The following is a 23,567-nucleotide window of genomic DNA, read 5'->3' on the forward strand; positions in this document are numbered from 1 at the left end:
GATTAAAAGCGTGAGCCACAGCACCCGACATACACTTGTTCTTTTTGTGTTCCCAGGATGTGAGAGAACACAGTCATCCTAGAGTAAAAGCTAAGATAAGTGACTATAATGAAAACAAGGCTGTAGGCAGTGAGGCCGTGTCTGGAAGGGCCTCAGATGTCAGGTTGAGGAGCTGGACTTTGTCCTGAGAGCAGGAAGGAACCCAGGGAGCCAGATTACAGGACATCTTTGGAGATAAACCTGGGAAATGATTCTTTTAATTGTGGCCTATGTCTCTAGTAAGTTAATATCAACTGGGGCTATGATCACCATTATTAGAATAGAAGAGAAAAAATAAATACGCATTGAACGCTGGGTATACCTTGGGTGAAACTTTTTTTTAAACTTGAGACAGAGTCTCACTGTGGTACCCAGGCTGGAGTGCAGTGGCACAATCATAGCTCACTGCAACCTCGAACTCCTAAGCTCAAGTGATCCTCTTGCTTCAGCCTCCCAAAGTGTTGGGATTATAGATATGAGTCACTGCGTCTGGCCTGGATGAAACTTTTAATTGTGGATAATGATGATAGAAGCTAACATCTATATAATCCTGAGGATGTGCCAGGCACTAGTCTAAGTCTTTTTGTTTGTTTTTGTTTTGTTTTGTTTTTGGAGACAGAGTTTACTCTTGTTGCTTGGGCTGGAGTGCCAGTGGTAGCGTCACCGGCTCACTGCAACCTCACCTCCCGGGTTCCAAGCGATTCTCCTGTCTCCAGCCTCCCGGTAGCTGGGATTACAGGCATCGCCACCATGCCCGACTAATTTTATTTTGTGTTTTTCCTTTTTGTGGAGAGCGGGGGTCTCGCTATATTACCAGGCAGGTCTCGAACTCTGGGCTCAAACTATCCTCGCCTCTGCCTCCTGAGAGCTGGGATTACGAGAAGCGTGAGCCACAGCATGACCTAATTTTGTATTTTTAGTAAGCGGGGTTTCTCCATGTTGGTCAGGCTGGTCTCGAACTTGACCTCAGCAGGTGATCTGCCACGCCTCAGCCTCCCAAAGTGCTGGGATTACAGGCATGAGCCACCGTGCAGGCATAGTCTAAGTCTTTTAAGTCTTAGATAGCCAGGGAGCACCTAATGATCCTACTATTACACTCATTTTGGGGGAGTTAAACCCCAGGGCATAGAGGGGAGGAAGGTTAGATAGCCGCAATCAAAAATCACATATTGGCTCATAAATTGGCAGGGGCAAGCTCTTCACAAGTACCCTCCAACGCAATAATAATCCGTTTTGAAAAGCTCAATAGGCTGGTGGCCAATTGGTTCCGGGCCTGTAATCCCGCTTGCTTTGGGAGAACCGAGGTGGAGTGGATGGTGTTTGAGAGGTCAGGAGTTCAAAATTCTTCTATTAACACTATTGAGATCTCCCAGCTACCTACTAAAAAGAAATATAAAAATCATGGGTGGTGTGGTAGTGTTTGCCTGTAATCCAACTTATCAGAAAAGAACTATTCAAAGGAAGGAGAATCACTTGTTTTGTTTTCGTTTTTGAGGCAGTGCAAGCTCTGTCACCCAGGCTGAGTACATAGTGGCTGAGATCTCAGCTTACTGCAAGCTCCGCCTCCTGGAGTTCACACTGCAGAGAATCACTTGAACCTGAGAGACAGGGAAGATTTGTAATGAAAGCTGAGATCATGTCACCGCACTCCAGCCTGGGACTTCATCTATCAGAAAAACCAAAAACTCTCAGCTCAAATAATATTGAAACAATGGCCAACAGATGTGGAGGAGCACTCATTGCCCACTGGCATGTTCAAGTACCTGATGACATGTGAAGCTGGCGGTGGCTCACGCCTGTAATTCAACACTTTGAGGCCGGAGAGGAAGGTGGTAGGCCAGGATCACAGGGGGCACGAGCAGAGATGGAGACCATCCCCTGGTCAACATGGGTGAAACCCTGTCTCTACTAAAATACAAAAAGTACACACAGACGCGGTGGCACATGCCTCCCCAGCTACTTGGGAGGTGGGCAGGAGAATCACTTGAACCCGGGAGGTGGAGGTTGCAGTGAGCCGGTGTGCCACTGCACTCAGCCTGAGCAGCAAGACTCACGACTAGGAACACCTCTCTGTTTGGAACCTCAGGTTTGGGCTGCAAGCAGACGCCAGCAATACGCGTAACTGTACCACTGAACTCCAGCCTGGGCAACAGGCCGAGACTCCCTCTCAAAAAAAAAAAAAATATATATATATATATATATATAGAAGAGAGATATATGTGTGTGTGTGTGTGTGTATATATATAGGTATATATGTATATTTATATATACATATATGTAATATCATTATATATATGTATATATAATATATATAATATACGTATATGAATAATATATATAATATACGTATATGTATAACATAAATATCTCAGGCCTTTATTGAGCACTGATATGAGCCAGACACTGAGCGCCTATGCATTGACTTAATCCTGATCACAACCTATGAGGTCAGTACCTGTAGCCCGTGGGCTGAGGCCCCCAGAGGCTGACTTGCAGGGTCTCACAGCCAGAGGTGAGGCATGAATCAGGCCATTATGGATCCTGGGCCTGCATTCTTAGCCACAGAGCTAGCCTCCCTCCGAGCCCCTAAGCATTGGCCAGCAGGATATGTGAAGAAGAAGAAGGTGATGTCGAGAACCACCACCTGTAGAGCGTATTAAATCACCCTTGGGGAGTCCTCAATCGTCCCAACAATGCCTCCGCTTGTGGGGACACCGCATTACATGTGAAACAGGTAACACTGAGAGCACGGTAGTCATAAATTCATTCAACACTCACTACAGGTACCAGCCAGCCCGGGGATGAAGAGCAGGGCTGAGGAATGCGGTAGCGACAAGACAGCCCCTGGGCCTGCCCTCGGCCTCAGAATGCAACAGACAGGGTGGCAACAATGGTTAGGGCTGTGACAGGAAGGGCATGGGCAGGGGTAGGGAGGCAGGGGTTGAGTGGATCCTGAAACAGAGGGTCAGGGAGGCAGACGAGGGGCACAGGCAGAGGGGTCAGGGCCGGGATAGGGAGGAATACAGGCAGAGAGAAGTCAGGGGAGAACCCGTGGAGGCACTGAGGCAGAGGTCAGGGCAGGATGGTGGGGGCAGGCAGAGGGTCGGGGGCAGGGGTGGGGGTACAGGTGGGGAGTCCCGCAGGGGAGGCTGCAGGCAGAGGTGAGGGCGGGTTGGGTGGGGAGGCACGAGCCAGGACAGGGTTGGGGGGCAGAGAGGTCAAAGTGAGGTTAGAGAACACCTGAAACAGAAGGAGTCCAGGAAGACCAGGTTGAGGCACAAACGAGGGAGGTGAAGATCAGGGCGCTGGAATGTTAGGGACACAGGCAGAAGGAAGTAGCCGGGATGGGAGGAACAGGCAGAGAGGTCAGGGGCGCTGGGGTGGGGGCTACGAGTGTGACCGAGGATGGCGCAGAAGAGCGCTGCGGAAGCAGCCACGGAGGCATCGAGTCAGCCTGGCGTGGTCGAAGCGAGGCTCCTGGAAGAAGGAGGCAGGTGTGAAAACAAAGATTGGGTGGAGGTGGTGGAGGCGTGTTCCGGCCAGTGAGGAAAGAATGTCTGGCTGCTGCTGTGAGGAACTGAAAATGGTTGGGTGAGGCTGGAAAATAGAGCTCCTGTGCAGGAGAGCAGGGAGAGAGATGAGGCAGGGCCTGGACACGTGGCTCTGGGCCCCAGCCCAATAGTCGAAGAGACTTCCACACAGGACACCCAGCATTTAAGTGGAAAGGTGAAGTATCAAGTGAATGGGGGTGTGTAAGCCTGGGCTGGGGAACCCAGAGAACATCAGGTGCAAGGAGAAACACCAGTCAGGAGAAACCACCTTGATCCTAGGGAACTGAAAGAGGACCAGGCGACCAGAAAGCAAAAAGCAAGAGGGTTTGTGGTTCGACCCAGGCCGGGCCAGATCTTCCCAGGCTTTGTAAGCGTGGTAGGGTGGTCCGGTTTATCCGCGCGGTGAAATTTCAAAGTCTGGGAGGTGGTGAGGGAGCATGGTCTACCTGGCATTTGGGAACAACTTTACACTTGGTTTTTTTTTGTTGTTTTTGAGACAGAGTCTTGCTCTGCTTGAGCTTCATGAGTGCAGTGGTTACCTGTCTTGGCTCTGGCCTGCCTCGAGTTCAAGAAGATTCTCCTGCCTCAGCCTCTCCTGGTAGTTGGGATTACAGATGCGTGCCACCCAGCCAGCTAATTTTGTGTACTTTTTTTTTGAGATGGAGTTTTGCTCTTGTTGTTGCCTTGTGAGCTGGAGTGCAATGAATGCGATCTGACTCCCACCACCCAACCTCCACTCCAGGGTCTCAAAATACTCCTGCCTCAGCCTCCCAAAGTAGCTGGGATGCAAGCATACCACCACATCCCACTAATTTTTTGTATTTTTTAGTGAGCGGGGTTTCACTATGTTGGCCAGACACATTGACCTCAGATGATCCCACCTGCCTTGGCCTCCCAAAGTGCTGGGACGTGAACCCACAGCACCCGACATACACCTTGTTCTTTGTGTTCCAGGATGTGAGAGAACACAGTCATCCTAGAGTAAAAGCCTTCAAGATAAGTGACTATATAATGAAACAAAGGCTGTGGGCAGTGAGGCCGTGTCTGGAAGGGCCTCAGTGTCAGGTTGAGGGCTGGACTTTGCTCCTGAGGCAGGAAAGACGGAGCCAGATTACAGGTCTTTGGAATAAACCTGGGGAAATGATTCTTTTAGTGGCCCTATGTCTCTAGTAAGTTATCAACTGCTATGATCCTGTGTGGGAGAATAGAAGAAAAAATAAATCTTGCGCATTGAACTGCAGGTATACCTTGGGTGTTAAACTTTTTTTTAAACTTGAGACAAGGTCTCACTGTGGCAGAGGCTGGAGTGCAGTGGCACAATCATAGCTCACACTGCAACCTCAGACTCTAAGCTCAAGTGATCCCTCTTGCTTCAGCCTCCCAAAGTGTTGGGATTATAGATATAGTCACTAGATCTGGCCCTGGATGAAGCTTTAATTGTGAATGTAATAATGATGATAAATACATCTATATAATCTGAGGATGTGCCAGGAAAGGCACTAGTCTAAGTCTTTTTGTTTTGTTTTTTGTTTTGTTTGTTTTTTTTGAGACAGAGTTTGGCTCTTGTTGCCCAGGCTGGAGTGCAGTGGCTGATCTGCGTGCAACTCCACCTCCAGTTCCATACTCCCTGTCTCCAGCCTCCAGTAGCTGGGATTACAAAAGCATCGCCACGACTAATTTTGTATTTTTGTCTTTTTTTTTTTTTCATGCAGCCCAGGGGTCTGCTTCTCTGTATTACAGGCAGGTCTCGAACTCCTGGGCTCAAGCTATCCTCCCGCCTCTGCCTCCACAGAGCTGGGATTACAGGCGTGACCACGTGCCCGGCCTAATTTTGTATTTTGGCCGAGGCGGGAGTCTCCATGTTGGTGGGGCGTGCCAGGCTCAGGCCTGGGGTGAATCTCTCTGCCGCCTCTCTCAGCCTCCCCAAAGTGCTGGGATTACAGGCACTTGACACGTGCGGCACTAAATACAAAGTCTTTAAGTCTTCGATAGCCAGGGAGCACCTATTAGTCCTACTATTACACACTCATTTTACAAGTGAAGCCCCCAGGGCATAGGGAGGAGGTTGAGTAGCCTGTCCAAAAATCACATGGCTCATAAGTGGCAGGGGCAAGCTCCCTGAGTACCTTTCCAATAATAATCCGTTTGAAAAGCTCAAATAAGGCTGGGTGTGGTGGTTCAGGCCTGTAATCCCAGCACTTTGGGAGGCCGAGGTGGGTGGATCATTTGAGGTCAGGAGTTCAAGACTAGCCTGGCCAACATAGTGAGATCTCCCAGCTCTACTAAAAATACAAAAATCAGCTGGGTGTGGTAGTGTTTGCCTGTAATCCCAGCTACTCAGGAGGCTGAAGCAGGAGAATCACTTGTTTGGTTTTCGTTTTTTTTTTTTTTTTTTTTGAGACGGAGTCTCGCTCTGTCGCCCAGGCTGGAGTATAGTGGCCGGATCTCAGCTTACTGCAAGCTCCGCCTCCTGGGTTCACGCCACAGGAGAATCACTTGAACCTGAGAGACAGAGGTTGTAGTAAGCTGAGATCATGTCACTGCACTCCAGCCTGGGACTTCATCTCAGAAAAAAAAAACCAAAAAACCTCAGCTCAAATAATATTGAAACAATGGCCAACAGATGTGGAGCACTCATTTGCCTGGCACTGTTCAAAGTACCTGACATGGCTGGGCGCGGTGGCTCACGCCTGTAATTCCAGCACTTTGGGAGGCGAAGGTGGGCGGATCACAAGGGCACAGGCAGAGATGGAGACCATCCTGGTCAACATGGTGAAACCCTGTCTCTACTAAAAATACAAAAATTACCTGGGCACGGTGGCACATGCCTGTAGTCCCAGCTACTTGGGAGGCTGAGGCAGGAGAATCACTTGAACCCGGGAGGTGGAGGTTGCAGTGAGCCGAGATTGTGCCACTGCACTCCAGCCTGGGCAACAGAGACTCTGACTCAAAAAAACAAAAACAAAAACCAAAAAAAACAAAATGTGCCTGGCATGCATCAGCTTGCCAAACTGTAGGTACTATTTTCATTTTTTAGAGGCAAGGTGTCCCTCTGTCTACCAGGATGGAATGTAGTGGCCCATTCGTAGCTCACTGAAGCCTCAAACTGCTGGGCTCAAGTGATCCTCCTGCCTTAGCCTCCAGGCACACAACACAACACCCAGCTAATATTTAACATTTTTTATAGAGACAGGATTTTTGCCTTGTTGCCCAGGCTGGTTTCCAACTTCTGGACTCAAGTGATCCTCCCGCTTCCGCCTCCCAACGCGCTGGGATTGCAGACTGGAGGTACCACGCCCGGCCTGGAGGTACCATTATTAACCCCTTCAACAGATGGGAGAAGGAAGGGTCCCAGAGCGCTGGGGGAGGGGCTCACCGTCATCATGTCGTCACATTTCATGTCAGGCTCATCCTCATCCTCGCTCTTGTTGTAGAACTTGCGGAAGAAGTTGAAGGCCACTACGGTGTACAGGTAGACGACCACCGCCAGAAGGCCCACGGTCATCACCAGCTGGGGGCAGGACGGGGCCAGGTCAGCTCCGCCCTGGGCTTGCCCTCCCCTGGCCGCGCCCATTCTGGGTCCTGGCCCCAGTTCAGTCCCCGTGGCTCTACCTTGCTGCCCCACACACCCTTGGCTTGGCCCCGCCTGGCCTTGCCCCTCCTCAGCCCAGCTGCCCGGCCCTCACCCCTCCACCACCCACTGCCACGCTGGTCCCTGCTGGCCCACGCCCCACAGCCAGGTCCTCCCCACACCTGTTTCCCATTGTGGGTGACGGAGGAGAGGATGGTGCGCAGCGTCTTGACCCCCATGGCGATGTCCAGGAGATGGGCAGCGAAGAAGAAGTTGTTGTAGTGCCCCAAGAGGGACATCACCATATACCAGCCCAGGTACAGGAAGGACTGTGGGCGCACAGGGCCAGGTGTCAGGGGGAAGACAGGGACACATGAGGAGCACTCTGGAGGGTAGGGGCCACTCGGGAGAGTCAGCTATGCCCTGGGGGTCGGGTGCCAGCCCTGGCTGGGGAGTACATGGAGGACGGGGCATTCTGGGTGAGAAGGCATCCTGCGGGGAGATGAGAGCCCCCTGCAGAAGGAAATAATCTGGGAATCCAAGGGCACACTGAGGAAGCCAAAGGATGTTCTGGGCCGGGTGTGATGGCTCATGCCTGTAATCCCAGCGCTTTGGGGGGCTGAGGCAGGAGGATCACTTGAGGTCAGGAGTTCAAGACCAGTCCAGGCAACATAGTGAAACTCCCTCATTTCTTCCTCTTTTTTTTTTTGAGATGGAGTTTCACTCTTGTCACCCAGGCTGGGGTGCAATGGCGCAATCCCAGCTCACCGCAATCTCCACCTCCAGGGTCCAAGTGAAGGAGGCTAAGCCTACTTTAGCCTTGCTTAGCCTCCCAAGTAGCTGAGACCATAGGTGTGGGTAACCACACCCAGCTAATTTTTTTTTTTTTTTTTTTTTTTGAGATGGAGTGTTAGTCTGTTGCCCAGGCTGGAGTGCAGTGGTGCAATCTCGGCTCACTGCAACCTCCGCCTCCCGGGTTCAAGCGATTCTCCTGCCTTAGCCTCTGAAGTAGCTGGGACCACAGGCGTGGGTCACCACACCCAGCTAATTTTTGTATTTTTAGTAGAGCTGGGGTTTCACCATGATGGCCAGGCTGGTCTCTAACTCCTGGCCTCAAATTATCCACCCACCTCGGCCTCCCAACCCAAAGTGCTGGGATTACAGGCCTGAGCCACCGCACTTGGCCACTCTCTGTTTTTTGTTAGAGACAGGGTCTCACTCTGTTATCCAGGCTGAAGTGCAGTGGTGAACACGCAGCTCACTGAAACTTCTGCCTCCTGGGCTCAAGCCATCCTCCCACTGCAGCCTGTTGAGTAGCTGGGACTACAGGTGTGTGCCACCACACCTGGCTAATGTTTGTATTTTTTGTAGAGACAGGGTTTCACTGTCTCTACAAAAGTTGCCCAAGCTGGTCTTAAATGTTTGAGCTCAAGCAATCCTCTGCCTTTGCCTCCCAAAGTGCTGGGATTACAGGTGTGAGCCACTGTGCCTGGCTGCCTGGCTAATTTTTTTTTTTTTTTTTTTTTTTTGAGACGGATTCTCATTCTGTCACCCAGGCTGGAGTGCAGTGGTGCGATCTTGGCTCACTGCAGCCTCCACCTCCTGAATTCAAGCCATTCTCCTGCCTCCGCCTCCCGAGTAGCTGGGATTACAAGCACCTGCCACCATGCCCAGTGCCAGGTTTGTCTTGAACTCCTGACCTCAAGTGACCTCCGCAAGTGCTGGGACTACAAGTGTGAGCCACCACGCCCAGCCCCAGCTAATTTTTAAATTTTTTGTAGAGAGAAGATCTCACTATATTGCCCAGGCTGGTCTCAAACTCTGGACTCCAGTGATCCACCAGCCTTGGCCTCTCAAAGCGTTGGGAGTACAGGCGTGAGCCACCACACCCAATCCCAGCTATTTAAAAAAAAATAGTAATAATAATAAAACGATGTCTGGGGGGATAAGGAGCCTTGTGTGGGTAAGAAGGTACCCTAGGGTCACAGCCACTCAGGGTCCCAGGAGTCATTCTCTGGTCAGGAATCCCCCAAGCTGGGAACCCTCCTAACGCCCCACCCCTGCAGAGTCCCTCCCCAATCTGCGTGCCCCTGCTCACGTTGTCTGTGAAGATGACCCCGAACTTCCAGATCTGGTACTTGACATCGATGGACATGAGCCTGTGGGGGCGGGGGTCGGAGGAGATATGCTTGAGTGTCAGACCCCAGTCACCTCCCCTGCATGCCCCAGGCCCGTGCAGGGACGTCCTGGGCTCACCAGGTCAGCAGCCCTGGTGGCGGGTCGGGCTTGCGCTCATTGTGGGCGGTGATCTCTAGTGTGGCCAGGTCCATGCCCAGTAGCTCAGCAATCCGCTCCCGCCCGTAGATGTCCCCATGTTTGTCCAGGACCTGCACAAGAGAGCGTCAAGCTGTGTAGACACAGCTGGAGTGTGGGTGTGTGTCGTGGCCTGCAAGGGGGTTCTGGGGACACTCCAAACTCTGAATGAGAAATGAGAGGTGCATTGTTTTGTTTTGTTTTGTGTTGAGACAGTCTCTCCCTCTGATGCCCAGGCTGGAGTACAGTGGCGCCATCTCTGCTCACCACAACCTCTGCCTCCCACGTTCAAGTGATTCTCCTGCCTCAGCCTCCTGAGTAGCTGGGATTACAGGCGCCCGCCGCCACACCAGCTAATTTTTTATATTTTAAGTAGAGACGGGGTCTCACCATGTTGGCCAGGCTGGTCTTGATCTCCTAACCTCAAGTGATCCGCCCACCTTGGCCTCCCAAAGTGCTGGGATTACAGGTGTGAGCCACTGCGCCCAGCCTTGATGCTCTGCTCTTTCCATGTGCCCATTTAAGAAAGGGAAGTGTGCTTACTATACCCATCTCCCCATGGGGAAACTGAGGTGCTACTCAGAGAGGCAAAAAAACCTCTTGCCCAAGGTCACACACCAAGCAAGTGCTCGGCAAGCCTGTGACGACCTGGTGGCAGGCAGGGACCTAATCCAGGACCCAGTGCATCCATGTCCTCTCACCTTGCGCTTGACAAACTTGTCCCAGTAGTTGCTGGGGAAAGACCTGCCGAGAGAGAGCGAGCGCGCGTGAGTGTGAGATGTTAGGGCCAGAGGGATCGGAGATGTCAGTCACATTGGGGGGTGGGTTGAAATTCCACTGTTTTTTTTTTTTTTCTCTGTCTCACTCTGTCGCCCAGGCTGGAGTGCAGTGGTGTGTTATCGGCTCACTGCAACCTTTGCCTCCCAGGTTCAAGCGATTCTCCTGCCTCAGCCTCCTGAGTAGCTGGGATTACAGGGGCCCGCCACCATGCCCGGCTAATTTTTGTATTTTTAGTAGAGACTGGGTTTTGCCATGTTGGTCAGGCTGGTCTCGAACTTCTGACCTCAGGTGATCCCCCCACCCACCTTGGCCTCCCAAAGTGCTGGGATTACAGGCGTGAGCCACCATGCCTGGCTCCACTGCTTTTCTTGTAGGAACCTTGAGCAGTGGGGAACCCCCCTGCCATCTTTGCTGGACCCCAGATGAGGTAGAGAATTTGCATTCAGAGCCAGATGTGCAAAAAAGACCTCAGAATGGCACTCTGATAAAGAGGCTCTGGCGTGGTGACGGGCGGGAAGGAGTCCAAACCAGCAGCCTGACCCAGCACCAACTCCAGTGGAACTGCCTCCTTCCTCATACTGGTTGATTTCATTTAATTTCATGATTCTGGCCCTTTATTGACCAGTTTTCCAAGAGACAAATTGATGCCCTAACATCCTCAAGTATGGCTACCGAGTTTTGTTGTTTGAGAGGGTGGAGTGACGATTGATTATGAGTTCACAGATTTACAATTATTTGAAGTGCTTCGATTCATTGCACTTCCAATTCCTATTCTTTTTTTTCCCCCCAGACATAGGGTCTTGCTCTGTCACTCAGACTGAAGGACAGTGGCATAATCATAGCTCACTGCATCCTGGAACTCCTGGGCTCATGCGATCCTCCTGCCTCAGCCTCCAAAGTAGCTAAGACTACAGGCATGCGCTAACCAGGCTAGCATGTCTGGCTAACTTTTTAGTTTTTTTTTCTCTAAAGATAGAGGTCTCCCTATGTTGCCCAGGCTGGTCTTGAACTCCTGGGCACAAGGGATCCTCCCGCCTCAGCCTCCCAAAGTGCTGAGATTACAGGCGTGAGTCACTGAGTGCGGCCCCTAAGGCCCCTAATGATTTCTTTTCTTTTTTTTTTTTTTAAACGGAGTCTCGCTCTGTTGCCCGGGCTGGAGTGCAGAGGCACAATCTCGGCTCACTGCAACCTCCACCTCCCAGGTTTAAGTGATTCTCATGCCTCAGCCTCCTCAGTAGCTAAGACTACAGGTGCCCACAACCATGCCTGGCTAATTTTTGTATTTTTAGTAGAGACTACTTTTTGTATATACAAAGAGTAGAGATGGGGTTTCACCATGTTGGCCAGGCTGGTCTCGAACTCCTGACCTCAAGTGATCTGCCCACCTTGGCCTCCCAAGTGTTGGGATTACAGGCGTGAGCCACCACGCCCGGCCATGTTTTTTTATTTTGCACTCATTGCGCCTGAGTAAGAATCACACCGGGAGACAGGGTTTAAAACACGGGTTCCTGGGCTCACACCCCAGAGTCACTGAAGAGGAACTTCCAGGCCTCAAGTCTAGGAATCTCCGTGTGCCACCCTCACCCACACAGATGCTGTAATGCATGGAAAATGTGCCTCTTTTATTGAAAGGAAGAGTAAGGCTTGGGGAGAATGAGGCAGGGCCTGCAGGGACTGAAACCCTAGGTTTTTTTTTTTTTTTTTGCCGGGGGCATGGGGGACAGAATTTCACTCTTGTTGCCCAGGCTGGAGTGCAGTGGTGTGATCTGCATCCTCCACCTCCCAGGTTCAAGTGATGCTCCTGATTCATTCCCAGCAGCTGGGATTACAGGCACATGCCACCACGCCCAGCTAATTTTTGTACTTTTAGTAGAGACGGGGTTTCACCATGTTGGCCAGGCTGGTCTTCAACTCCTGACCTCGTGATCCGCCCGCCTTGGCCTCCCAAAGTGTTGGGATTACAGGCGTGAGCCACCGTGCCTGGCCTGAAACCTTAGTTTTTTTGGGTCCCATCCTGGACTGGGTGGAAACCCAGGTCCCCTCCTGCTGCCACCCTGAGGTGGGGGCTGGGTCCTTACGGTGTGTTGAGCACCAGTCGGTCCCACTGCCCCTTCACGTCATCGTCCTCGGGCTGCTCTGTGATGTATAGGCCGTCAAACTCCAGCTTCCGGGCCAGCTCCTTCTCCCGCTTAAAGATTACCAGGGGCACCTGGATAGTGGGAGGAGGCCAAGGGTGGGTGTCAGGCACCTTGGCTGGACCGCAGTCTCAGCAGAAGCCATGAGATCTTGCTGGGGTCTGTGTGCGACCCCACATCAGAAGTGCTTTCCCAGTGATAAGGGTAGAAATGAGGAGGTCCAGGCAGAGGGCTCAGGACTGGGATGTGGGGGACATGGGCAGAGGGGTCAGGGCGGGGAGGGGGGAGGCGCAGGCAGAGGTGTCATGACTGGAATGTGGGTACATAGATAGATGGATCAGGGCCGGGATGGGGGGCATAGATAGAGGGGTCAGGGCTGGAATTGGGGGGCACAGGCAGAGGGGATAGGGCTGGCAGTGGGGAGGCACAGGCAGGGGTGTCAGGGCTGGGATATAGGGGCATAGAGGGGTCAGGGCCACAATGGGGGTGGGGCACAGGCAGAGGGATCCGTCCAGGATGTGAGAACAGGGGAGCTGTGGGAGTCCAGGAGTGGTGCCTGATGCCACCTAGGGCTTCCCAAGGAGGGAGGTCTGAACTCAGAACTGAAGGATGAATAAAACAGAGGCAGGTGCAAGGAGGTGGAAGCGGGGCAAAGCTTTGCAGGCAGAGGGAACAGCATGTATGAAAGTTTTAAGCCCAAAGAACTCCAATAGTAAAGTTCATCCAATAGTAAAGTATCAAGACCGTTCCCAATTTGAATGTCATCCTTGCTAGAGACCCCTATCATCCTTGCTGGAGACCCCAATCCTGTACCCAGTTCCCCAGCCCTCACCCCAACCCTGGGCCCCCTCTGTCCCAGCCACTGTGAGGGTCCCCAGCCCCAGCCAGTACTCCAGCACCGCCCCCACCCCCACCCAGCCAATAAGCCCTTGCCCCAGAACCATGGCCATGGGCCCACCTTGAGACAGTTATAGCCAATGATGCAGAGAAAGGCCACCAGTGTATGCAGGAGGCTCAGACACCGCAGGGCGGGCTCCATGTAGCCTGTGCTCTCCTCCAGGAAGTAGTACACCATGTTCTCATCCTCATCGCCCTCTGCCTCCTCTCCGGCCCCCAAGCCCCAGCCAGAGCCGCCACCAGAGCCTGCACCTGACACGTCCCCAGCAGCTGAGCCTTCCATGTCGTCTTCCCCTGGTGGAGAGTCTGAGACCTGAAATGGGGACAGAGATCTATCTGTGGGTCTGCCACATGCAGAGCCCACTCACAAAATTGAGCCTCCGTTCCTGAGATTGGACTGGGGCCATACCAGATACAGTCTTGGTGTGGCTGTCAATCAAGATCAAGGGGTGGGACCAGGGCCCTAGCTAGCAAATCAGACTCTGACCTGGGAATTAGCCTATTGAACTGAGTGGCACAGAACTGAAGACAGAGTTGGTTCATCTTCATAGTGGAGCTCTAAAGAGACTGCCCACTAATATTAACACTAACACGAAAATTAGTAGCAGTTAAACATTTACACCGTGCTTTTTATATGCCAGGTACTGTTGCTCTAAGTGCCTTACACATACTCATCCTCTTCTTTTCGGTGGGGTGGACGGAGTTTCGCTCTTGTCACGCAGCCTGGGTGCAGTGGTGCAATCTTGGCTCACTGCAACCTTTGCCTCCCGGGTTCAAGGGATTCTACTGTCTCAGCCTCCTGCGTAGCTTGGATTACAGGTGCCCACCACCATGCCCAGCTAATGTTTTTGTATTTTTAGTAGAGACGGGGTTTCACCATATGGCCAGGCTGGTCTTGAATTCCTGACTTAGGTGATCCACCTACTTTGGCCTCCCAAAGTCCTGGGATTACAGGCGTGAGCCACTGTGCCTGGTGCCTTATCTTCTTTCAATCCCCACAGCACTAAGAGGTATTCCATTTTACAGATGAGAGGGTTGAGGCTCAGGGACGGTAAGCACCTTGCCTAACGTCATGCACCAGTGGGCGGTGGAGCAGGACTGGGTCCCACAGAAGCCATGCTTCGATCTCTCTAGTCTACCTTACTGTCCTGTTATCTAGACCCCTGGCAAGACCCCAAGGGTCCCTTTGTCTTTCAGGAGGCCTGGTTCTTAGCCCTTTCCTTTCATTCTGTGAGCGGACTGTTTCTTCCTCCCCGCAAACTTCTGTTTAGCTTACGTGAAAGCAAAGATGCTTAACGGAATCAGTGGGTGTTGCCGAGATCTGAGGGCCTGCAGCCAGGCACACAGGACTGGCATGTGGCCGAGCTGAGCAGAGAACTCAGCTCCTGCTCCTGTTCTAACTCCCACAGGCACTCAGGTTTCTGTCCCAGATGGATCCAGGTATCCCCTACTCACCCCCATGGAGGGGGATCCCAGGATCCAGGTGTCCAGCCTGAACCCTCCTAAGGACCCTGAGCCCAATGCCTTGTCACTTCACTGGAGGAACCCTGAAATTATGATGGGGGCTGAGCCTCCCATCCCACAGCATGGATAAGGGCCTGACCCTCCCAGCCCTTCAGGACCAGCACCTTATAAAACAGCAAGATGAAGTTGATGGCAAATGCCAAGAAGAGGGCAAGGAACCGCAGGGTGTAAAAGTTCCGGGACAGGTAGTTCTGGAGAGAAGACGAAAAGAGAGAAAGCACTCACAGATCAGCCTCTTCCCTGGAGAATTCATCCCATCATTTACCCACCGTCAAAGCACTTGGGCTCTCAATATCTGTTCCTACAACCTATTAATTAATTAATTATTATTTTTGAGACGGAGTCTTGCTCTGTCACCCAGGCTGGAGTGCAGTGGCGCCATCTTGGCTCACTGCAACCTCTGCCTACTGGGTTCAAATTCTCATGACTCAGCCTCCTGAGTAGCTGGGAATACAGGCGTGCACCACCACACTCAGTTAATTTTTGTATTTTCAGTAGAGATGGGGTTTCGCCATGTTGACCAGGCTGGTCTCAAACTCCTGACCTCAGGTGATCCACCCACCTCGGCCTCCCAAAGTGCTGGATTACAGGTGTGAGCCACCGCGCCTGGCCTCAACCTCCTATTTATTGAGTGCTTGCTTATACCAACATCTGGGCTAAGAGCTTTATTTGCAAGAACCTGTTTAATGCTCAGCACAGCACTGTAAAGTGGGTACTACCGTTATGCGCACTTTACAGATGAGGAAACTGAGGCTCAGGGAAGTGGAGTCTTGCTCAAGGTAACATAGCCAATGAGTGGCATAGCTGGGATTTGAACCCAGGCAGTCAGGCTCCAGAGTCCAAGCTCCAAGCCATTTGGCATGCTGCTCCCTGAGTGAGGTCACCCTGTCTGCTTTACAGAAGATGAAAGGGAACTTTTTTTTTTTTTTTTTTTTTTGAGTCAAGGTCTTGCTCTGTTACCCAGGTTGGAGTGCAGTGACGCAATCATAGCTCACTGCTGCCTCAACCTCTTGTGCTCAAGTGATGCTCCCGCCTCAGCCTCCTGAATACCCGGGACTACAGGCATGTGTTACCTTAGCTAATTAAAAGTAATTTGGCTTCCTCTGGGTGCACTGCCTATAGGGTAGCCCTGCTCTGCAAGGAGCAGTAATAAAAAAAAAAAAAAAAAAAATTTAAAAAAATTCGACTGGGCGCAGTGGCTCAAGCAATTCCAGCACTGTGGGAGGCTGGTAGGCGAGGATCATGATGTCAGGAGATGGAGACCGTCCTGGCTAACAGAATTGAAATCCATCTCTACTAAAAATACACAAATTGGCCGAGGTGTAGTGGCAGAGCCTGTAGGAGGAGTCAGACTCGGGAGGCTGAGGTGGGAGAATGGGCGTGAACCCAGAGGAGGCCCCTAGACAGGGCCGAGACTTGCTGTTGAAATGAGATCAGCGCCACTGCACACTCCAGCCTGGGCAACAGAAAAAAAGAGGGAAAAAAAAATTCTTTTAGAGACAGAGATCTCCCTTTGTTGCCTGGCCCCATCTCAAACTCCTGGGCTCAAGCGATCCTCCTGCTTGGCCTTTCTTTTTTTTTTTTTTTGCTTGAAACAGGAGTCTCCCTATGTCTCCCAGGCTGGAGTGCAGTCAGCGTGATCTCAGCTCACTGCTCACCTCGGATTCCTTCATTCTCCAGCCTCAGCCTCCCAAGTAGCTGGGACTACAGGCTACGCCACCATGCCCGGCAATTTTTGTATTTTAGTAGAGGCCGGACACCATGTTAACTCAGGATAGTTCCTGGCCTTTCAAAGTACTGGAATTCAGGCATGGAGCCCCCTCCCACATGTGGCGGAGACATCTTCCCTCCCTCTTTCTCTCCACCTTTCCCTCCATCCCTCATTCTTCCCACAAATTCTCCACCCCGGGAACACCTTAGTTCCCACACTTGATTCCTTCACCGCCCCTCCTGCACAGCTTTTTGTTTTGGGACAGAGTCTTGCTCACCTTAAGCCCAGGCCCCTGTGGAGTGCAGTGCTTGGCACGATCTCGGCTCACTGAGAGCCTGCCTCTTGGAGTTTCATCACCGTTCTCATGCCTCAGCCTCCTGAGTAGCTGGAATTGCAGGCATACACCACTATGTCTGGCTAATTTTTTTTTTTTTTTTTTTTTGTATTTTTAGTAGAGATGGGGTTTCACCATGTTGGCCAGGCTGGCCTTGAACTTCTGACCTCAGGCGATCCGCCCGCCTCAGCCTTCCAAGGTGCTGGGACTACAGGCATGAGCCACCGTGTCCAGCCTCCCTTACCCCCTCCTATCAGGCCAGGCCTGGAGAGGAGACAGGATAGAGGGAACCCTGGGACCTGCCTCCCAACACCCACCCTTCTTCCTGGCCTGGATGAGATGAGCGCTTTCCCAGGAACTGGGAGAGAGCTCAGACCTCCACAGCAGCACTGGGAGTAATGGAGGGACTAAGACTCTAAAGGCTGACAGCCAAGAACAGGCCATGGTGGGAAGGCCAGAGCGGTGGCCTCATTGAATGTAGCTCTGGATAGAGGATGGAGGTGGAAGTGTGGGTTGGGTGACCCCGATGAACAGAGGTGTGGAGGTTGGAATAAGGATTGTGAGCAGGGAGGGGACAAGGAACCAAGTGAGGGCCATCTGAAAATGCTACCCTGTCCTCAGGTCTGGGGATGCCTCTGCCCTCTCCCCAGCTAGGGTTCTTCTTGGAGATGAGCTTGAACAGGTGAACTCAAGAACAGGGTGAGCAGGAGAGGTGGGCACCAGAGGTGGGGTTCCCGGGGAGAAGAAGGTTCAAGTGACCTGGCTGGATCCTCACCAGGAACTTCACCCTCTGCACCTCCAGTTCTCCCCAGAATTCACCCCCAGCTTCTTCCTTCTTTGGAGGGGGTGAGGGAGGTGCTTGCTTCTTGGGGGGCTCTGGTGGGGGTTCGGGAACTTCTTCTTTCTCCCCATTCTCGGCACTGCAGGGCGGGACAGAGAGAGGTCAGGAGGTGCCTGGGCAGGCAATGCATGAGTTCATTCATTCAAAACCATTCGTGGGGGGCCCGCCCCATGCCTGGCCCAGGTTTGGATGGTGCTGGGTACATGGGATGATGAGATAATCAGGACTTGCCCTTATGAGGCTCCAGTCCAATGTGGGAGACAGGCAGTGACAGCCCAGAGTGGTCAGGGCTGGGATGCCGGAAGTTCAGGGGGTTGTGGGAATCTGGAGGAGACACTTCCTCAGCTTAGGAGGGGGTCAGGTGTCCTGGAGAATTGGAAAGGATGAGAGAGACTCAGAGGAGGCATGGGGGCCTGTGTTCCAGGCAGAGGGAAGGCACATGTGATGGCCTGGCGGTTAGATGGGAGTTTTTATTTTTCTGTTTTTTTTGTTTCTGTTTTTGTATTTTTGAGACAGGGTCTTGCCCTGTCACCCAGGCTGGAGTGCAGTGGTGATCCTCCCACCTCAGTCTCTCCACATACCACCATGCTTGGCTAATTTAAATTTTTTTTTTTTTTTGAGACGGAGTCTCGCTCTGTTGCCCAGGCTGGAGTACAGTGGCGCAATCTTGGCTCGCTGCAAGCTCCGCCTCCCGGTTCATGCCATTCTCCTGCCTCAGCCTCCTAAGTAGCTGGGACTACAGGTGTCCACCACCACGCCCGGCTCATTTTTTTGTATTTTAGTAGAGACAGGGTTTCACCGTGTTAGCCAGGATGGTCTCGATCCCCTGACCTCGTGATCCACCTGCCTCAGCCTCCCAAAGTGCTGGGATTACAGGCGTGAGCCAGCGCGCCCGGCCAATTTTAATTTTTTTTTTATAGTGCTCAAGCTGGAGCATTTATTTCTTGATTCTTTTTCTCAGAGCCTCTCTTCCGTGCCTGAGTCTGGGCTGGGTGACACCGAGGACACAGGGTGGCCAGGACAGCCCCGGGGCCTGATCTCTGGAGGCTCCTAGTCTAGGAGGGAGGCAGTGATAGGGGCTGGGCACTTCGGCCCCAAAGCCACTCACTCTGCTTTCTCCGGCTCCAGTTCTGGTTCCGGCTCCGGCTCCGGCGGGAGCTCCTCCTCCACTCCATCCACCTAGGGACGGGGCAACCATCAGGGCTGAGTCCCCACCCCAAGCGCTTCTCAGGGCTGCTTGCCTGTTCCTCTCATCTCCTTTCTTATTTCCCCTGGGTAATCTAAGTTTTACACTTCTCCCCACCAGAAAGAGGCAGATTATGACTCCCATTTTACAGAGGGGAAACTGAGGCTCATCGAGGTGAAGACCTTTGCCCAAAGCACTGCGCAGGGTCGGGCTGACTCCAAGTGCAGCTCTGCTTGTCTCCCACTGCTTCCCACCATCTTGACCTCTGCGCCCCACCATGGCATTCCCAGCACCAAGTGCCTGAGGATGTTTGGGGTTCCTTCCTCCATGGGGTACTTCATTCCCACACCAGTATCTCCGAGGGTCTTTTCCTAGTGGCCCTGACCCTGTCTGGAAACTTTTTTTAGTCTTGGTCTTTCTTTTCCTTTCCTTTCATTTTTTTTGGAAACGGAGTCTCGCTCTGTCGCCTAGGCTGGAGTGCAGTGGCACCATCTTGGCTCACTGCAACCTCCGCCTCCCGGGTTCAAACGGTTCTCCTGCCTCAGCCCCCCTCGTAGCTGGGATTACAGGCGCATACCACCACGCCCGGCTAATTTTTGTATTTTTAGTAGAGACGGGGTTCCACCACGGTGGCCAGGATGATCTCAAACTCCTGACCTCAGGTGATCCGCCCGCCTCGGCCTCCCAAAGTGCTGGGATCACAGATGTGAGCCACCGCGCCCGGCTTCGTTTTGGTCTTTCTTGCCTTCTAATTTGGTCTCTGGGTTTCTTACTCTTTCTGGCTCTCCAGGTATCATTTTCTGTACCTCTCCTGGGCCCTGCACTCTGCCCGGCCCTGCGCTCTCTCTCCCCGGCCCTTTCTCCAGGTTTCCATCTCTGTGCGTCTGTGTATCCCTCTGTCTCTGAGCGTCTCTCTTGCCCGGCGCCCGCTCTGTCCCCGTGTGCGTCCTCCGTGGGTGCGTGCGCCCTGCGTGTGCCTATCCCTCTGGCCAGTTCTCTCTTCTCGGTGTGTTTATACCCAGTCGGGCTCTCTTCCTCCCTTCAATGCCTCATCTTTCCAAAACCCCAAAGCCCCCGCCTGCTCTCTCACCCCCAGCTTCCTCTTGAGAATGGGAGAGCCCTCGGGCGTGGGCGGTTCCGCAGGCGTCGTGTCCCCCATGTCCCCGAGACCGCCAGCCCCTTCGGGCCGGAAGGGGCCCCCATCCGTCACGGCCACCGCCCCGTCGGCGCCGCCCGGCCCGGCCTCGTCCACCGCCTCCTCCTCGTCTCCAGCGCCCTCCGCGGCGTCCCCTGCGCCTTCGCTGGCACCCTCGCCGTCTGCGTCTCCGCCGGGCCCGGCCGGCTGCTCGCCGTGCACCTCGTCGCTGGTGGGGTCGGGCATGCCCGCCAGGAGCTCGGTCACTGTCACCTTCTTGGCGCCCTCCACCAGGCCGCCGCCGAACAGCGAGCCCCAGAGCAGGCCCAGCGCGCCCGCCGCCGCCCCCGCGCCAGCGGCCCCCGCGCGCGTCACGGCTGCCCAGAGCAGCGCCGCCACCGCGGTGGCCGCCTCGCGGGCCGTGAGCCGCCGCAGCCGCCGCACGCGCCGCCGCAGGCTGCGGTAGCTGAGGCCGCGCAGGGCCCGGCCCATGGCCGCCGCCACCCGCGCTGTCGCCCCTGCCGCCGCCGTGGCCGCCGTGCCCTCGGGGCCCGCCGCGCTCTCCTCCGCGCCCTCCACGCCCGCCTCCGCCGCGCCCTCGTCCTCGTCGGTCTCCGGCTCGCCCTCGGGCTCCGAGATCTGCGCGGCGATCTGCATCTCGAAGATGGTGTCCTCGCAGAAACTCACGAAGAGCTCCATCTTCTCGGCCTCGCCGCCCTCGTTCACCACGTCGAAGATGAACTGGCGCTTGGACTCCTTCACCTGAAGCGCGGGGCGGCAGACAGGATAGGGGCACCGTCAGCGAGGGCTCGGACAGCAGCAGTGGCAGCTACAAGGGGTCACCGCTGCAGGCGCTATTCTAAATGCACTGTTATTTTGTTTTGTTTTTGAGACAGGGTCAGGTCGGGCGCGGTGGCTCCGCCTGTAATCACAGCACTTTGGGAAACCGGGCAGATCACTTGAGGTCAGGAGTTTGAGACCAGCCTGGCCAACATGGTGAAACCCCCGTCTCTACTAAAAATGCAAAACTTAGCCGCTGTGGTGGCGCACCCCTGTAATCCCAACTACTCGGGAGGCTGAGGTAGGAGAATTACTCGAACCCGTGAGGCAGAGGTTGCAGTGAGCCCAGATCTCGCCACTACACTCTAGCCTGGGCGACAGAGCAAGACTCCGTCTCAAAAAAAAAAAAAAAAAAAAAAAGACAGGATCTAGCTCTGTCTCCCAGGCTGGAATGAAGTGACTATCTCGGCTCACTGCAACCTTCGCCCCCAGGGTTCAAGCGATCCCCATGCCTAGGCCTCTTGAGTAGCTAGGATTACAGGTACCCGACACCATGCCGGGCTGTTTTTGAATTTTCAGTGGAGACAGGGTTTTGCCATGTTGGCCAGGCTGGTGTCGAACTCCTGGCCTCAAGTGATCTGCCCGCCTCAGCTTCCCAAAGTGCTGGGATTACAGGCATGAGCCACCATGACTGGCCTGCTAATTTCTAAAAAAAATTTTTTTGCAGAGACAGGGTCTGGCTGTGTTGGTCAGGCTGGTGTCGAAGTCCTGGCCTCAAGCACTCCTCTGGCCTTGGCCTCCCAAAGTGCTGGGAATACAGGCAGGCGCCACAGCACCCGGCCATGTTGTTGTCTTGGTTATCAATAGCAAACCTATAGAGAGCGCTTTATAAGAGAGCACTCATTGCAGGTACTCCTGTAAATGCTTCTGTAAGGCCAGGCCCCAGACAAGCAGTTTCCATAAAACTCATTTAATCCTCACAAACAAGCCTAGGGCTAGCAGGTTTTCTTCCCATTTTACAGATGAGGACAGGGAGGCTCAGAAAGGTACATGCCCAGGTGACACAGATGAGGTGGCACATATAGGATTTGAAATCCCAGTGAGCTGGCTCCAGGATGGATGTATTTAGCTTCCTTGAGAGGAGGAGCATAGTGCTTGAAGGCAAAGGCAGCCAGACTGCCTGGGTTCAAATCCTGATTCTGCCACTGAGTAGCTGGGTGATTCTGAATTAACTCTCTGGACCTCCGTTTTCCCTCTGTAAAATGGGCATAATAGGACCTACATTATAGGGTTGGTGTGAGGGTTAAATGAGTTAGTAGATGCTGCATGATTAGAACAGCTCCCAGTGCCTGATAAATGCCATATAGTGGGCAGGCCATGGTGGCTCACGCCTGTAATCCCAGCACTTTGGGAGGCCAAGGTGAGCGGATCACCTGAGGTCAGGAGTTCAAGACCAGCCTGGCCAACATGGCAAAATCCCGCCTCTACTGAAAATATAAAAATTAGCTGGGTGTGGTGGCACATGGCTGTAATCTCAGCTACTCGGGACGCTGAGACAGGAGAACTGCTTGAACCCAGGAGGTGGAGGTTGCAGTGAGCCGAGATCGTGCCATTGCACTCCAGCCTGGGCGACAAGAGCAAAACTCCATCTCAAACAACAACGATGACAACACCACCGTGCAGTGTTCCCTATTATACTGCCACACAGGTGCTCCGAGGCCACATGGGCATGCGTGGATGCCTGAGGAGCAGGGGAAAGTGGAATGGGAAGGGGTGAGCAGAAGGGAGCGGGTGTTTGGAGGAACAGCACTAAGGGAAAGAGTGTTTGTGTGGGAAGCACGCAGTGGCAGAGGAAGAGGGGAGGGCAGAGCTCCCCCAGCACGTGCAAGGAGTGAGTGGGAAAGGCCATGGTGAACAGGGGCTTCCTGCAGAGGCAGGAATGTGCAGACATCCTGGGTGCCAGGATGCTGCAACCACGTGTGTGCCCGATGGGGGTGTGTATGCAGCGGGGTCCCAAGAGGCATAGATGAGTGTGCAAGATCTCAAGGGTTCCTGCGGAGTATGTGAGGAGACACCAGGGGCCAGGGAGGGATCAGGTGCAAGGAGGGCGTGGCTGCATGGGAGGATGCCAGAAGTGTGCAACCATGAGAGGCTCAGTGTGCACAGTGGGCGTGGGCACATGGGGCAGGCGTGCAAGGGCCTGGGACTCCATGGGGGGACAGGAGGAGTATGAGTGTGAGAGGGGTCTGCAGTCATGCAGTGTGCGTGAGGCAGGCATGAATGTGCGAAGGGGAGCCAAGGGTTTGTGTACTGGCTCCCAGAACATGAGGACAGGGCTCTGTGTGGGACATGAGTCCGCGTGCATGAGCTGGTATCCCCTGAGGAGACATATGAAGGGCCCAGTTGTGAAGGAGGTGATGGGTGCGCAAGCCTCCCGGGCTATGAGTGTGAGACAAGAAGGGGTGTGCACGTACCTGGGGGCATCTGAGGAACAAGCAAATGTGTGTGCAAAAGAATGTGGTGAGGGTGTGTCAGGGCCATGTGGGGAGTGTGAGGGAATGGGGAGGGGAACCATATGTCAGCCAGGTGTGCCAACTGTGCTGGGGACATGCTGGGACCACATGAGTGTACCCTCGGGGCAAGTGAGTGTGTGAGGGGTGTTCAAGCATTTGTGGGCTGGGCATAAGAGGAGCTGAGATAGGGCCCGTCAGGTTAGAGAGTGGGTCTGGGGGCTCTTGTGGGTAAGCCTGAGACTGTGGCCCAAGTGTGT

General features: G+C 53.6%; 1 protein-coding gene across 1 annotated transcript in view; it reads right to left on the minus strand.

Moving 5' to 3' along the window:
- Window positions 1-2,633: 2,633 nt before the first annotated feature.
- Window positions 2,634-23,567, minus strand: part of LOC101026547 (ryanodine receptor 1) — a 168,585-nt gene continuing 147,651 nt past the window's right edge. Inside the window, exons 90-101 of the mRNA XM_031659039.1 lie at window positions 19,973-20,779; window positions 18,805-18,875; window positions 17,631-17,775; window positions 14,915-15,001; window positions 13,348-13,599; window positions 12,333-12,463; window positions 10,176-10,218; window positions 9,418-9,548; window positions 9,260-9,320; window positions 7,344-7,490; window positions 6,967-7,101; window positions 2,634-2,779 (exon numbers count right to left, since the gene is read on the minus strand). Coding sequence (XP_031514899.1) covers window positions 2,759-2,779; window positions 6,967-7,101; window positions 7,344-7,490; window positions 9,260-9,320; window positions 9,418-9,548; window positions 10,176-10,218; window positions 12,333-12,463; window positions 13,348-13,599; window positions 14,915-15,001; window positions 17,631-17,775; window positions 18,805-18,875; window positions 19,973-20,779 — 2,031 coding nt within the window. The 3' untranslated portion in view covers window positions 2,634-2,758. The remainder of the gene's footprint in view (window positions 2,780-6,966; window positions 7,102-7,343; window positions 7,491-9,259; window positions 9,321-9,417; window positions 9,549-10,175; window positions 10,219-12,332; window positions 12,464-13,347; window positions 13,600-14,914; window positions 15,002-17,630; window positions 17,776-18,804; window positions 18,876-19,972; window positions 20,780-23,567) is intronic.

The sequence above is a fragment of the Papio anubis genome, chromosome 20 (genome assembly GCF_008728515.1).
Source record: "Papio anubis isolate 15944 chromosome 20, Panubis1.0, whole genome shotgun sequence".
Lineage (NCBI taxonomy): Eukaryota > Metazoa > Chordata > Mammalia > Primates > Cercopithecidae > Papio > Papio anubis.